The sequence below is a fragment of the Cygnus olor genome, chromosome 1 (assembly GCF_009769625.2).
Source record: "Cygnus olor isolate bCygOlo1 chromosome 1, bCygOlo1.pri.v2, whole genome shotgun sequence".
In the NCBI taxonomy this organism is placed as follows: Eukaryota; Metazoa; Chordata; class Aves; order Anseriformes; family Anatidae; genus Cygnus; species Cygnus olor.
Genome location: NC_049169.1, coordinates 57365466 through 57380451, shown reverse-complemented (window position 1 = coordinate 57380451; position 14986 = coordinate 57365466). Strand labels below are relative to the sequence as shown.

Sequence of the window (14986 nt, the reverse complement as noted above, 5' to 3'; positions counted from 1 at the left end):
CCTGCAGCATTTTATTATCTCACTGAACACAAGTTTAAAACAAGATATGATAAGTTTGCAAGATCTTGCAGGACTGCAGTGCAGGATGGGATGTTTATTAGCTTTTTAGTGGGTTACTACTTACTCGGGTTTTCTTATGGCCACGGTACCAAGAGCATAAAGGATCAGTGTGAAAATGTTCAGCTTGAAAATCTAAGCTATCTAGGCATGTTCAGCTAGAACAAACTGAGAAGGATTACAGGTGACCTGCTATGAGCATAGAAGAAACCTGAACATTGTATATAAGGTTCTTGCAAGAGATTTCTAAGAGTCTGGAACAGGATAAGGTACAGAAAAATGGCTCTGTTTTTATCCCTTTGCTTTTTTGTACGGTAAACACAGGGAAGGTTTGGCATCTAACAAAAATGGTACAAACTGAGCACTGTGAAAATTACTTAAAAACCTGTTTTCAACAACTCACCCTTATGTTTTCTAAGCTGTGCATCCATCATTTGTATTTTGTATTTGATGTTTAGGCATAGCTATATGAAAAGAGAGAGACGTCAGTAACGTAAGGTCTGTATTTGAAATCCTCCCTTCACTAGCTGAAATTATCTTTAGAAACTTACATTTTCATCCAATTTGTTTTGAATGGGCTTCTCGAGATAACCAGACAGGAAGCTGGCTATCCAGCTGGAGAAAAGGAAACAAAAACAAAGACTTTTTATCATGGATTGAAATCTTTGAAATATAAAATCTACCAGACTGGAACATTAATATCATTTAGATTAATGAAATGCTATTACAGCAATATTGGTAGACTGTACAATTAATTGTTTTTATTAATTTGTGAGTCTCAGAAAAATGCTAGTTGTTCTCAGTCTCATGGGAGCTATTTAGAAGGCAATCTGCCAAGTTGAGAATATTCATGTAAACTTGATGATAACAATTAGCCACATTTTCTCTCTATGTACGACATAAAGCTCTCTAGAAAATCAAAATAACGAGAACTATAAACATTACTTCACATTTTATTTTGGAATAAAAAGTTTTATTTTTAAATTGTAGGTCAAATTGTAACAATGCATGATCAATCTAGATCCCCTTCTGAATATTTCTATTTGCAATCTTGTACTCTTTAATATACTCAAGCTGAAATTTTTCATATGCATTATGTCCAGTCAGCTCATTTTTAGCACATGCTCAGAGAAATGTGGATTAACCACACTTCACACACTCAGCAAAGGAGCCTGTTTTTGCAAACAGACCTTTAAAAACCTATTTTGATAACCTTTGATAATTGTATCCTGTAACTGGATCCCTAAAAGTCAAAATCTGAAAGTGGCTTCATGTGACAAACTCTACTATTTCCCACACAGCAACTAGAAATTCTCCTGTACATACCTAGATCCTCCATTTAACTTGACTTTTACCCTACTAATGCTCAGCTGGCAGTTGTGTAGCAATATGGACAAGTGGCCTGTGCTGTCCCGTGATACTTTGAAGATAATTGCAATAAACAGTCCTGAGATGGACACTGTAATTCTTCCTTGGTCTTTGCTGCTTAGAAAAACAAAACAAAACAAAACAAAACCATCAGTCAGGGAAACACGTTCTATAAGGCAATAATTTAAGAAACTATCTATAAATCCGCTTTGAAAGGACTTCTTGCTTCTACCATCTAGAATGACTGCTTTTTTTTAGGGATTAACATCTATTAGGGACATGCATTGCATTGAAAACAGATTATATGCATGAGTTTCCAGGACATGATTCATTGAGGCAGAGTCCCTGCTCCAGACCTCCAGGAGCAAAGGGCCTGCAAGGAGATTTTGTGACTGGCAGAGTGCTCTGGGACACTGTAGAGAGGAGGGCAACAGTGAGATCTGGGAACCCAGGGATACCTAAGAATCTAGGATAAGACCCAATTCTTGACCCTGTAAAACAGCCCAGAAAGACTGGGTTGTCAAGGGTCTCCCTTGGAAAGCTTATTTTCAGCAGCACCCTCTTATTCTAAGCTGAAAACAATGTGTAAGACTGAAGAATGGGGCATATTTGGGATCTATCTAAATCTACAGCTATGCACAAAACATACTGAGCAGAGAGCATAGTGTGTTCTCTCTGCCCTTCAAAAAGGCAAGAAATCTCCTTCACAACCCTGCACTCCAACAAAGCTGGCTTTGACCTCCTCCCCCAAACCCTGCATGGGACAGCTCCCTGTCTCCATTGCAGTTTGTGAAGCCTTCAGAGTTTTATAATTCTGGGGTCCCTTTAGATTATGCCCAGGTCCTCGCCCTTCAGCATGAAGGAGAGGTGGCTTTGTGTTTGGGAACAATTGATTTGCCCTGCTGAACACGGTATCCTTTTCCTCACAATGCTGGTATGACAGAAGGAACAACAGACAGGTTGGGGCCACTGTGACAGCAGTTTCCAGCTGCCAGTACTAAAAACTAAAAATGCAAAGCTGTGTGCTGCTTTGAAATCAGGACACGCTGTGAAACTCAGCTTGGTGATCCATCTTTCTCTACTATTTCTCTCACAAATAGAGTGTTGCCTACTGCTGTTATCAGTTACTCCATTAACCCCAATTGTAGAGATTAGCACCTTGCAACCTTTGCTGATATCCCAGATGTTTTAGCTCTCCCTCTCCAAAAAGAAGGAAAAGAAAGAAAGAAAGAGAGAAAGAAAGAAAGAAAGAGAGAAAGAAAGAGAGAAAGAGAGAAAGAAAGAGAGAAAGAGAGAAAGAAAGAGAGAAAGAGAGGAGAGAAAGAAAGAGAGAAAGAAAGAAAGAAAGAAAGAAAGAGAAAAAGAAAGAAGAAAGAAAGAAAGAAGAAGAAAAAAGAAACAAAAGAGAAAATCTAGAATATTAAAAATCTATAGCAAAAATGCTGAGATAAAAAAGTGGAAAAATCAGTGTATGATCACGTAATTGAAGACAACCTCATACTGCATAGGCACCTGAAGCCAAGTCAGTTTTCCGCAGTGACCTGACCTGTATAATTTCCTAACTTCTGAGTGTTTGGCATTTTGACAGTACTCTCCTTATAATATGAACACTTTGGAAGACAATATACACTGTACTAGCAAATGGATAATTGGCTACAGAGTCAAAAAAGTAACAAACGTTGTCATCACAAACTCCGTAGTTCTGAATATTCGTATCATATACAGTCTGGACAAACTGGGCATGCTAACAGTTGTCTGACTTGAGACTTCCCAAAGAGACACGCTTAGGTGTAGAATACTTAACCAACCAAACAAAGTAAATATTAGTTAGCAGGGAATGTTTCCTTCTTGAGTTCATCTAAACAGACTGCTGTTAAATGATAAAGCATATCTGACTTAAAAAATTAAAACTAGTAACTAAATTTCTGAATTACCTTCGTAATCCTCTCCCAGAACTGTCTCCCCCACTCCCAAAGCACTGTACAATACTTACAGCAGCCACGTTTCCATTCTCCAGTCTGCACTGATTGTAGCAGAAGCATGTGCCATGGATAGACTAATGCCAATCCCAGGAATAAAGGAAGCAGCAGTTTCTGGGAAATCTACAGCACCAATTCTGAGTCTACAAAAAACAGAACGTGGGATATTAGATTGCAGGTTAGAAGGTTAAGAAGGACTACTACTCTTCTGCTGTTACAGGCAAAGTCTATGCTTTGGTAGAAGAATTTTGCAGTATTTCTCAGAAAGTTTAGGAAAGATACTTATACCCTTATACTGAGTAGCATCCTTGGAAAAAGAATCCTTGATATCTGATCAGGGAAAAAGGATGCCTGGCCAAAACTAAAACCTCCTCCTGGGAGAAAAACAAAGTCCTTAAGGGGAAATGTGCTCGCTGGGGGAAATAAGTGTGTGTTAAACCCATATGCTACAGCTACAAATAAACCCAGGTTGTCTGAATTTGCATTTGCTTAAGAAGATCAAAGTTTCTCTTTCCCCTTCTATATCCCCTTCCTTGCCTCAGCAAAGGGCTCTGTAGTGGCTCAGTATTTCTAAATAAAAGATTTCCCCGTGAAAACAAATATTTCTGATACTCAAGGATATTGTCTTGCAATGGGTGTGCTGAATTAAGCTGAACATCATAAAGATATCAGCTGCAACCTAATCACATAGTTGACTTTCCTCATTGTTTCCTGGTATCTGGCAGAGATCTCTGAAACAACTGCCTTTAATCTACTTTCCCTGGGGCTGAAGGTACCAGCTAGTTTTAGCTAAAATGACCATAATTTTCCAATAACATCTTGGGCAGCAGTAAGGCTGCCTTTAATAACCTGTTTTCAGTGAGCTAAAATCAGATTGTCTGTTGGGAAGATTTAAAGATCTGGCTGGAAGAATGAATTTGGATTCTGAAGTTCATGAAGTTTAGGTTGGAAGGAACCTTAGGAGATCTTCTGGATCACACCCCTGCTACAAGATGGGCCAGCTCAGGGCCCTGTCCACTTGAGTCTTGAACATCTCCAAGGATAGAGATTCTTCAGTCTCTCTGGGCTCTTGTTGTGGTGCACCCCAGCATTTTTTCTAACTTCTAATTGGAGTTTTTCTTGATGCCCGTCATCGTTTCACTGGGTACTTCCAGGAAGAATCTGGCTCCATATCCTCTATAACCACCATCCAGCAGATGTGGAAGACATGCAGTAAGACATCCTACTACCCCCCGCTGTCCTTTCTTCTCCAGACTGTCCAAACTCAGCTTTCTTGGATGGGCAAGGATTCAGGTCTCAAGGATGATATAATACAACGAATATTATAATATTAGCAAAATATTAAGTATAGATACAGGATGCAGGCCCTATCCAGCATAAAATCATGAAGTCTCCCAGATTGTTATTTCTTGCCCTGGGTAACTTATAAGGAAAACAAAGTAAAATACTATTGGGCAGCAGAGCTTTACTCAGAAGTAGTATTAAAGGATCAGAAGTTACTGTTTTTCAGGTTACAGCCTATTGGAAAAGCTTAAACTGGAAGATGGGAATGAAGGCTGTAAAAAACTCTGCTTTTCTATTAGTTTCCTCATTTGGGGATGTTGTAGGAAGCTCCATAAACCTGTTAGTCTACTGGCTGTTCCTAGTACAATGATTTTCCTCAGCAGGAAATAGAAGTGGAGACTTACATAATCAAAATTCTATTTTAGCCGTTGTAAATCTACCCCAAAAGATTCTGTAGAAGTCATCTTCCTGCCTCATCAGCTCAAACGCATCATCCCCATGCACACATATTCATCCTAGCCTTTGTTGATGGCTTTTTGCTCATGAAACAAACTCCTTTCACTGCTACATGTCCTTCATAGTAGCAGATGTTTAATAATACCAGTTCTTCCCTCTCCCATCCATTTCACCTGCTGTGTCACAGCCATGCATACAACTGTCTTGCCCCAAAATCTGAGTCAAATCGACTAATAAAACAGCTGAAGTGCTCTTTCAGAGGCTTTCTAAAGCTCATCTCTGAGTACGGTACGAGGAAGTACTTTTAAAACAAATCAGTGTTTTGGCAGAGGGAGCGGAGTTAGATGAACCATTATAATTTTGCACTTTGAGATGTGTTTCCTTCACTTACTTTGAAATCATATAGTTGATCTTCATAGCTAAGAAACTCTCCTGCCCACTCCAGCCTGGGAAGGTCTCTTTCAGTACTGCTTGCTTCAGGAGCTCCATCCCAATCTTCCTGCCTATAAGGGGACAGAGGAAAGCACATACCTTGCAGGCCAGATTCTGGCATGCAAAGGTCCAGATATACTGATAAATAATTTAATCACTTTTAACATAGTTCTTAAAAATGTTCAGTTCTTAAAAACCTTCAGTTCTTAAGCCCTTACCTAGACCTACTTCCAACCCCTTATACATCCACATTTTAGCTTCTATTAGCCCACATACAATTTAACCCAACGTGATTTTGACCTGTATTTTGTGTTCCAGAACTCTCATCTGTTTTTTGAAACTGTTATACTTCTTTCACTTCACACACAATGTGAATAGCTTTGGAAACACTTGGTCATCCCGTTTATCTCAGATTATCTTACATCTGTTAAATAAAAAGGCCTGTTAGGTATTTGCAAGATGACTTACATATGTAGTCCTTGCTTTCATAAAAAGTGCCAATATACGCATCTGAAGTGCTGGTACGTAAAATGGAGAACTATCTGAATTGTTGCTTGTATAGAGGAAATTGTTTGAGGTTTAAACCCAACCCTTTTAAATGTTTCCTTCCCTTTTCTTTCAGAGTACATATTTTACAGCATGCTGTAGATCTCTGATTTATTTTGTTACCTTCTTTCCTTACTTAAAGGAATCCCTGTTTTCCTGAATGTTTCAATGCTGTTTGTGCATTGATAACACATGTAGAATAAGTCATCAACAAACACTACATCTTTAAAGCCCAAATTCATTGTGTCTTCTTCCTTTTTGCTCAACTTTGATGAAGACACCACTAAAATTTTAATACCGAATGATGTCCTGCTTTCAGAACATATTTTTGACTTGAGTTTCTTTAGCTTTGGAGCCTCACAGTTGCTGAACAAAAAACTTTTTTTTTCTTTTTTCCCAGACTTCAGTGTATTAAAAAAGCAAATAATTGAGATCCATGATAACTTACAATGATTCCCTGGGAATTCTGCCTCCAAAGCAAAATAATTGACTCTGTCTGACAGAAATAACCCAACGTTCTCTTACCACTGTAAATGAAAGCAGCCAGTGACCTCAGATGGATTATCTGTAAAGGTTCTGGAAGAAGGTAAGGAGTGAGCAGGCAGGATTTATTGCCTCAGCCCTCAAATCTCATGTTAAGGGAAAAGGCATGACAGGTACCATGCTTTGCAAATATGAGAAATACCTTCGGGAGGGGCACTGTTAACATCTGTCCTTATCCCCAACTACTAATGCAGGGTTGGTCTATTCCTTTGGCACTCAAAAGCCATCCTGAATGTCACAACTACTGCTGGGCTCACACTAAAAAACTACCAGGCTGAGTCCTCATTTTTAAAGGTATCAGAGATGCCTAGGAAGCGCTTTCACCTGTGTGTCATAAAAAGATACACAGATCAGTTCTGTTTTGGATGACTGATGTTTGCCCTGCACTTCTCAACTTCTCAAAAGCCTTAAAAACAATGCTTATACAGAGAAAGAAGTGGACCTGATCCTTGCTTTCATCTTGAAGTCCTAACCCCAAGCTTCTACTTTTCATCTCAGAAGTCCATTGTCTACCTGTCAGGGTGTTCAGCACATAAGTAACGATTAATCCCTAGCATGACCCAGCCTTTGTTGAATTTGTACCTTGTTAACCTTTATTATTAACACTAATTCTGTAAACAATCAAAATTGTACTAAGTGCTCTCCACACCCATGGACTAAGTCTTAAGTGAGATAGTGAGAGCTAGCCTGAATAGAAAGAATTAGGAAAATATTTTGTGGATATTAGGACTACCATGCACAAGCTTGCTGATGTTCTGTTAAGGGGCAGAATTACAGCAGATGGTTAAGATTTTTCGAAAGAACAACACATGCAGATGCTATCCCACCCCAAATGGAGGATTGACTGTAAAAGTATGCAGTTATGTGGCTGTTCCAAAATTGCAAGCAAGCATTTTTTTTTTTTTTCCAATTACGTCTTCATTATCTTCGATTAAATATTGCACTTTCAATCAAGATATTGGCACTTTTTCAAAAGGAACAATTATATGACCATCTCATTCTGGTTCTAAGAGAGTAGATCAGTATGAGTGTAATAGAAACACCGTTAGACTGTAGGAGAATGTAATCACCAATACAAGGATAAATTTGCACCTGGGGTGCACAAAAAGCAAGAGAATAAGTGAGAGAAGAGACAAAGGATGCTCCTGGTGCGACGTGACAGAAGGAATTTATTCTATTTCACTATTTAAGGACTTGGTTTCTACACTGCACCTTTATTAAGGAACTATATTCTGTACACAGAACATTCATCCTAAATTAACTTTTGGCAATGTCAAGACGTACCATAGTCCAGCCCTTTCTGAGTAATCCTCACTTTAAGACCAGGATTAGCTTCCAGTTGTAAAAACAGCAAACACAGCAGCAAAGAATACCACATCTTTAGCATCTTCTCACCTTTGTCACAGGGACCTGTTAACAACATTTATGATGCAAATGTGATTGTAAATGATGCATACCATGAGTCACAAAACATCTTTATCTATCACTGTTCCCTCAAAGAGACTGGAACAAGGGTGGATAGTCACAGGACGGTTAGGCAGTGGTCTACTGCACAAAGCAGTGAATGTGGGAGCAAAGAGAGATTTTTGATTAATGGATAGCACTTTGCTAGGCATCAGCTATTGGTGAAATTGCATGGTTCTGCTCCTCTACTCTACGCTTTCCCACCCATGTTTTGGCTGGTTTATTTTACTATGTCCTACCTCCTGCAGAGTGAATATGTCAGAGCAATAGCTGTTGAGGAGGAGCATGCCTGTCCTAAAAACCAGCATTCTTTTTTTATATATACACATAAGCCTCTGACTTAATCCAAACACTGATACATGCAGTTGATCAAATCAGCTCATGAGAAAGGATTGCAAAACATACACAAGAATTACACTGTGATCACATGGGAGGAGAGAAGGGTGCCATGGCAAGAGACTGTAGCATAGTATGAGTGCAAAGCAAGACAGTGAGCCGCTATGTGGTGGGACACAACCACATAAGACAGCTTCACAAAAGCAGCAACAAATGATTTTTTTTCTCAATAACACTTTTCTAGCACAAAATTAAGATTCCTTTGTTCAAAACTCTTGCATTCATTCTATTTTTCACCAACAGTGATAGGCACTGTTCAATTCCATAGAAACAAAGCTGTTTCTCAAGGCAACTTCAGGTCTTTCAAGTGCTGTGTTAGGGAATTGTTTATTAGGGGCCCACGGTAATTTTACTCAGGCCTTAACACTGAGGAGAGTGGCACACCCTTTTCCAAGACTTAAGAATGTGATCATGGTACCTGTCATTAACAAAACCATGTTAACCAACGAGTAGCAAAAAGGTCTTGCTAGTTTCTAAAGTAATCAGGCCTCTAAGATCTTTCCTCGATTTCCAGTAACCAGCACATTGTCTTGATCAACTTTCAACAATTTATTCCAAATCTGCCAGAAAATATACAAATGCATAAAACAAGCAAACAACAACAAAACCAACAAACAAAAATAAAACAAGGAAACAAAACCCCTCAACCCTTTAATAGTCTTACTTCTGTGTTGTGACTGTGCTGTGACTGATGAGGCCAGACTCCAAACAGCTGCAAATTCAGAATCTACCCAGTACCTCATAAAATACTGCTCTTCAAGGGACTTCTGAACTGTAAGAGACAAAACGCATCATCAGTCCTGTTCTGGTATCAGTTCTCTGAGGGAATCCTTATGAAATTACCCCAATATACTATGCAGGAAGAAGTGGTTTCAGGAGAAAAATGAATAAATCTGAAAACATAATCCACATTCTGACAAATTTTGAAAATCCCTCTTTAATTGGTCTTTCCATCTCTAGTTCTTACGCCTTTTTGGTTTTCTCTATTTTAACTGACACAAAATGAAGAATTATTTTAAAGTAGCGATGTTACGTTATGCAAAACAGACAGCTGGAGTCACAAATCCTAAAGTTGTTCCAAAAAGTGTCCTAGTTTTTCCTGTAAATGTAACTTTTTCTAGCTACTCCTTCACAGACAATTAAAAATCAATATAAAACAACAACAACAACAACAGCAAAAGACAGATTTTTTATCATTAAAGTACATAGATATTTATCTAATCTATCTAACGAGATTCCTAGGTGAGGTACCTCATTTTCATTGAATTTCATTCCCACTGAGGAATAAAACCCAGCCATCTTAGTCACCACTGTGCTTTGTTAGTTAAATGTTCTCGTTTGGCTCTTAAATATTTCCCAAGTGGGAAGTGGAAAAGCACACACAACTGAACTTCATGGCACTAAAAGATGGTATTTCATATGCTTTCTCAAATCAACAAGCTTTACTTTCACACTCCAAGGGTGATATTCTTGGTTTCAACAAAGCCCCAAGTCTTTGTCAAAATCAAGAGTTGATTGTACAAACTTAGTCAGATGACCACAACAGACAGAACTAAGGAGATGGAAACTGTCATCTGACTGATAATCTAAATCAGAGCTGCCATGTTCATTGTTGATGACAATAGATGGTAGACAAATTGCTCTGATTTTTATCTTCAGTAACTGAGCATGTATCAAGCAATTGAAACATTTGATGTAAATACAATTGATGTAAATAATTCTCTTAATTCTTTTGTCTTCTCAGAGATAGAGTATTCAAGCTCCTCAAGAAGAAGAAAAAGATAAAAAACTGCTTTGTTTCAGTCTGTGTACCTGTCTCACCCGAATGAAGTACTCTACTTACCAGTCTACAGATATCACGTTTGGGTTCCCCCTTGTAAACGGTCTGCATAAAGTTTAAATAAAACTTGCAATAGAGATTACAGCTGAAACCCACCTAAGAACTAAGAAAGCTTCTGATACCAAAAATGTCACTACCATTGTCTTGTACAGACTTAACAGAGCCATAAAAACACACTATCTTAAACTGACCAATCTTTAGAATATCTCTGAAAAAGAATTTTGTCAATGTCCTGTCTTGGTCCGTCACAAACTCTCCAGTTGTAGTCTACAGCGTGCTCATAGAAGAATTTATTTCACTTTCAAAAATTCAGGAAAGAAGTCTCAATAGCTAAGAAACACAAGACAAACAGTTCTCAAATACGACAGTAAGTATAGTATCTACCCAACCTGCACTCCAGAATAAGTATTTAGTTTCACGAATATCTCCGCTGTTAGCGCAGAACTGGGATTGCATTTTTCAGTTTCTTCCTTGCTCCATTGTTTCTAGTTACTCTGCTGCATGCTGAAGAACAGGTAGGCTTTCCGCAGCTCACCCTGCAATATCAAATCAAAAAGGACTCGATAGCTTCACAGTTTTAACCCTTCCTATACACTGATATTCCATATGGAAAATTACCTGAGGGAAAATGAATACAAAATTTATATGGTTAATGGGAGCGAGATTAGGTGTAATGCTTAAAGACACCAGCAAATGACACAGACAGAAGTTTGCTAAATAACATAAAAACAGGTGATCTTCTGCTCTCTACAGCCACAGCAAAGCCTTGGAGTGGAGTTGTCAGAGAACTATTAATCTGTGCCAGGCCACAAAATAAAAAAACATAGCTGCAGTACTCACACAGAACTAATTTATGATGGATAACTATGTTGATGGGCAGTCATCTGATGAGCGGATGGAAAACAAATACACACTTTCCACTGTTTGAATCCATTTAGTTCACATTCCTGACTTCTCTAACTGTCCTACCCTAGTACCCGAGCCAGAACTACTTGATTTATTTTTACCAAAGTCCATTTATTAAAAAAGTTGGTGTTCTTGTCATAGCGCTGCTGTGCACTGCACACTGCCATTATGGCTAAGAACTGCAGGGGTGCTCTTAAGCTGGTCCCCAAGAAAAAGGGGAGGAGTAAGAAATACGGCTACCTTGAAAAGGAATGCAGCAGGCATAAATATCTGGGATCTGCCCAGACTCAGGCCCCATTCTAGCATTTGAGTAGGTCTGTTCTAAGTTTTCTTCTCTGCTTTCCTTCCAGTTGTTTGGCTCAATTATGAGACTCTTTTACAAACATTTGGAGCAAGAACAGAGTCAGGTGGTTTTATGTTTGCCCCAACGGGTCCTGACCATCACAAAAGCCTACGAAATCAACTGCAATAGAAAGAATAATTAACTCTAAAAAATATTACCTATTCAATTACTTGTGGAGCTGACAGCATGATGAGGCGCTCTCTGTAAGCCTATGCAGCTTCTACCCTGGTTTTATATAATTTGCAATCCCATAAGAAGTCACCATAGACTCCTAAAAGGTACATGCAGTGATCTCAGTAAGAAAAACCTGACCCTTTTGGTTACTCACGAGATATAGGTAATCTTCCTGTGAGAATCTCCCTCCATGGGTGAAGCCTCCTTCTATGACCCAGAGAAATGTGATTTTGGTCTGCAAAGATATCAAACTCTGTCTCTGAGGTTTTAGTTCAAAGAATTTTGTCCTGTACAAAGGAGTTCAGCAGATAAAAAATAAAACATATAAAGAAATAAAGTACTAATATGCTTGTGAGAGGTAGAGTCTGATCTATGAAGAAAGAGCGAAAGATTTTCTTGATAATTTTATCAAGAATTATCTATAACATGATTACCTAAGACATCTAAGAGAATACTCTGTGACTCAGGAGGTCCCTCACCAGTCTAAGGTTCCTACATCATTGCTGACAGCATTAGAGAAAAGGCAGTGCAGCAGCCAGCTGGCAGGAGAAATCCTGCAGGATATTCCTGATTCAGACAACTTTGTCAAATTTTTTACTGCCTCCAGCAGAGGAGTCCTTTGATCTTTAGTCAAGAATGATGATGGAAAGCAACATAAATTATACAGTACTTCTGATACTTTAATATACCTTTTAGGAGTTAAGTTGACCACCATCAAGCTACAAGAAGCTAGGAAGTTCTTTCCACTGGCTTTGATTTTAACCTCCTCCCCCTGTGACAAACTCAAAATGGTACTTTGGACTTCCACAAATCTGATGACACTGCAGTCTCCACACCCTTCTGCTCATCCTACCATCTCTGCCATCTTTTAGTGTGGCCCTAGTCATAAAAAACAACAGTATTGTAAGGGTTAATACATATGCACATATATATATTTATACATCTTATAAAACACACTCTTTGTATTGGCAAATACAGAAAGAAAAACAATGGAAAAGGTCCACTGCTCAGAGCTTTACTACTGCACTCAGCTTTCGGAAAAAAATTATATTCCATGAGGTATTTAGTTGAACCAAAGAGACCTTTACTTTTTATAGTCCTCCCTTGCCATGGGAAGCTGACTGCAGGTCAACAGGACTACAGCTATACTAAGTTTAAAATTTCTCAAGAGAAATGTTACCATTAGGACTCTCAATAGTTCTTTGGTGAAATGGTTTCTATTACTTTTTATGCTGACCACGTGAGGAAAAAAACCCAACTAGATAAAAGTACTTTTTTTGTTGAGAAACCAATGTTGTCTCTTAACCTACTTCATGCTGACAAAGAACTTTCTTTTGTCACCATATTGTGTAGTCTTTTCAAATGAATTTGACTAAAAAAAGTCATCATTTCTGATAAGGGTGAACCACGCTGGAAGTCAAAACTCTTCTGTATAAAACCATTTCTTCAAACTTGTAAGTACACAAGTTTCTTGTACTATTTTTGCAGACTGCCTTTCCTAGCCTGAGGTCAGCTTCATACCTAACCATTGAAAACCCTTCCCCAATAGATGGAGACAAAAGAAAATCAAAATGGTGGAGAAAAATAATACTCATCAAGTAACACCCCTTTAAAAGGATGTGTGAGTACAAAAATAAGATGGTGGTTCTTGGTCATTTGAAATTGGCACAGGCAAACTTGGAAGCTATGCAAAATGTTTTAGTCTTTTAACATGATTGTTTCTCAGTTTTTCCCGTTTTCTATTTACTGCTGTGTGCAGAGCATGTCTGAACCTTACACTGTGGCATGACTCATGAAATTCAAAGGGAAATTTAGCAGAATGCCAGCAGAAATGCTCATTTGTAACTGGTATATCTGGTTACCTAATAATGATTAATACAGGCTGGTCTTGAGAAACTGAGCCATCTTTGAGAAACTGAACCACCTTACTTCACACAACTGCTCTAGCTTGTGCAAGCTGCTAAAATGGTGCTTCTGCTGGAAACATCACAACTGTATCCATGAGCATTCTGCAGACTAGGGGAGCCTTCTCCCTTCTTTCTAAAGAAGAGCACAGATGGAGCTGTCATGGAGCCAGTGGGAACACTGGAGGTGACTGGGACATGGACATGGACAACACAGAATGGCAAAACAGAGCAGGATGCCACAGCCACTAGAAAACTGTCACAGTGTTGAAGCAGGAGCATAACTCACTTTGGAGTCAGCCCTCTCTTTCCCAGAGGAAAGCAGTTTTTGACAGGCATGGTGCTCATGATCTGTCCTCAGACATTCTTTTTTTTTTTCTGTCCTTTTTTGTCCCCGCCTTTCCCACTTCCTTCCAGTTTCCCACACCTCTGCCACAGCAGCATATCCTTCTGGGGTTTATCCAGGATGCGGCCCCATTTTATTACTGCATAAACACTTCCGAAACTGGGCTAGTGGCAACAGATGCAGCAAGCTTCTTAGGAACTATCACCTGTTTTAATGCTCGCAGTGGGCATGATATGTAAGATGAAGATGAATGTAACTAGCATCAGCTCTTTCATGGTTCAGTGAGTGGTATTCTTTCGTTTCAGTAGTGTCTTCACCTTTCATCATCAGTACAAAGCCTCTCCTTTTTATTCAGAAATGTATTGACATGTTGAAAACAAAAATGGCTGCCCTTCAGATTTATACATATTTGACACCAAACTCTTAAGCAAAGTGAAATTTAGCAACTGTATTTACCTGGTTTGGATGACCACGTTCACATAGCGTAAAGACCAGGCACGAGATTTGGCTTGTAGCCCAGAACAGAATTTCTCAAGTTTCAATCTCCACTTTCTGTCTGGCCTTACACGCTGAAAGAACAGAGACAGGGCTATTCCTGTAACCATGGAGTTAAGAAAGGTAAAGTGATATAAGAAACTGCACTTGATGGTAGCTATACAAGCTACGTCTTTCAAGTTCACTTTGCCTACTGTTATTTAAATATTATATTCCTACGAAGTATGATTTTCCTTCACCTCATAGTACTCATTCCTTGTGTGGAGAAATGCAGGTGAGTTAATTGTGCTGTTAGAAGGAAAAATCACTATCATCTAAGAACAAGCATTATTCAAGTTACTTTCGAATTCAGTTTTCCAAGTTTAATATAATTCTTCAAACTAAGTACAAACTTGAATAATTTGTGCATTTTGCATTTTTTCCATCAACTTTCTGCCAAGTGGGTATTTCTAG

General features: G+C 38.7%; 1 protein-coding gene across 5 annotated transcripts in view; it reads right to left on the bottom strand.

The window, feature by feature from the left end:
• The window catches only part of LOC121071375 (BPI fold-containing family C protein-like), a 29682-nt gene that overhangs the window by 14165 nt on the left and 531 nt on the right, over nt 1-14986 (bottom strand). For 2 of the 5 annotated variants that reach the window (XM_040559616.1, XM_040559633.1), the window contains exons 2-10: nt 12478-12667; nt 10755-10901; nt 9190-9297; nt 7950-8075; nt 5536-5647; nt 3419-3547; nt 1384-1539; nt 609-672; nt 461-521 (exon numbers count right to left, since the gene is read on the bottom strand). In XM_040559616.1, the coding sequence (XP_040415550.1) occupies nt 461-521; nt 609-672; nt 1384-1539; nt 3419-3547; nt 5536-5647; nt 7950-8075; nt 9190-9297; nt 10755-10821 (823 nt within the window). In that variant the 5' untranslated portion in view covers nt 10822-10901; nt 12478-12667. Of the gene's footprint in view, nt 1-460; nt 522-608; nt 673-1383; nt 1540-3418; nt 3548-5535; nt 5648-6807; nt 6982-7949; nt 8076-9189; nt 9298-10754; nt 10902-11942; nt 12073-12477; nt 12668-14986 lie in introns of those variants that run through there. The other 3 variants (XM_040559620.1, XM_040559624.1, XM_040559642.1) reach the window with 3 other exon arrangements.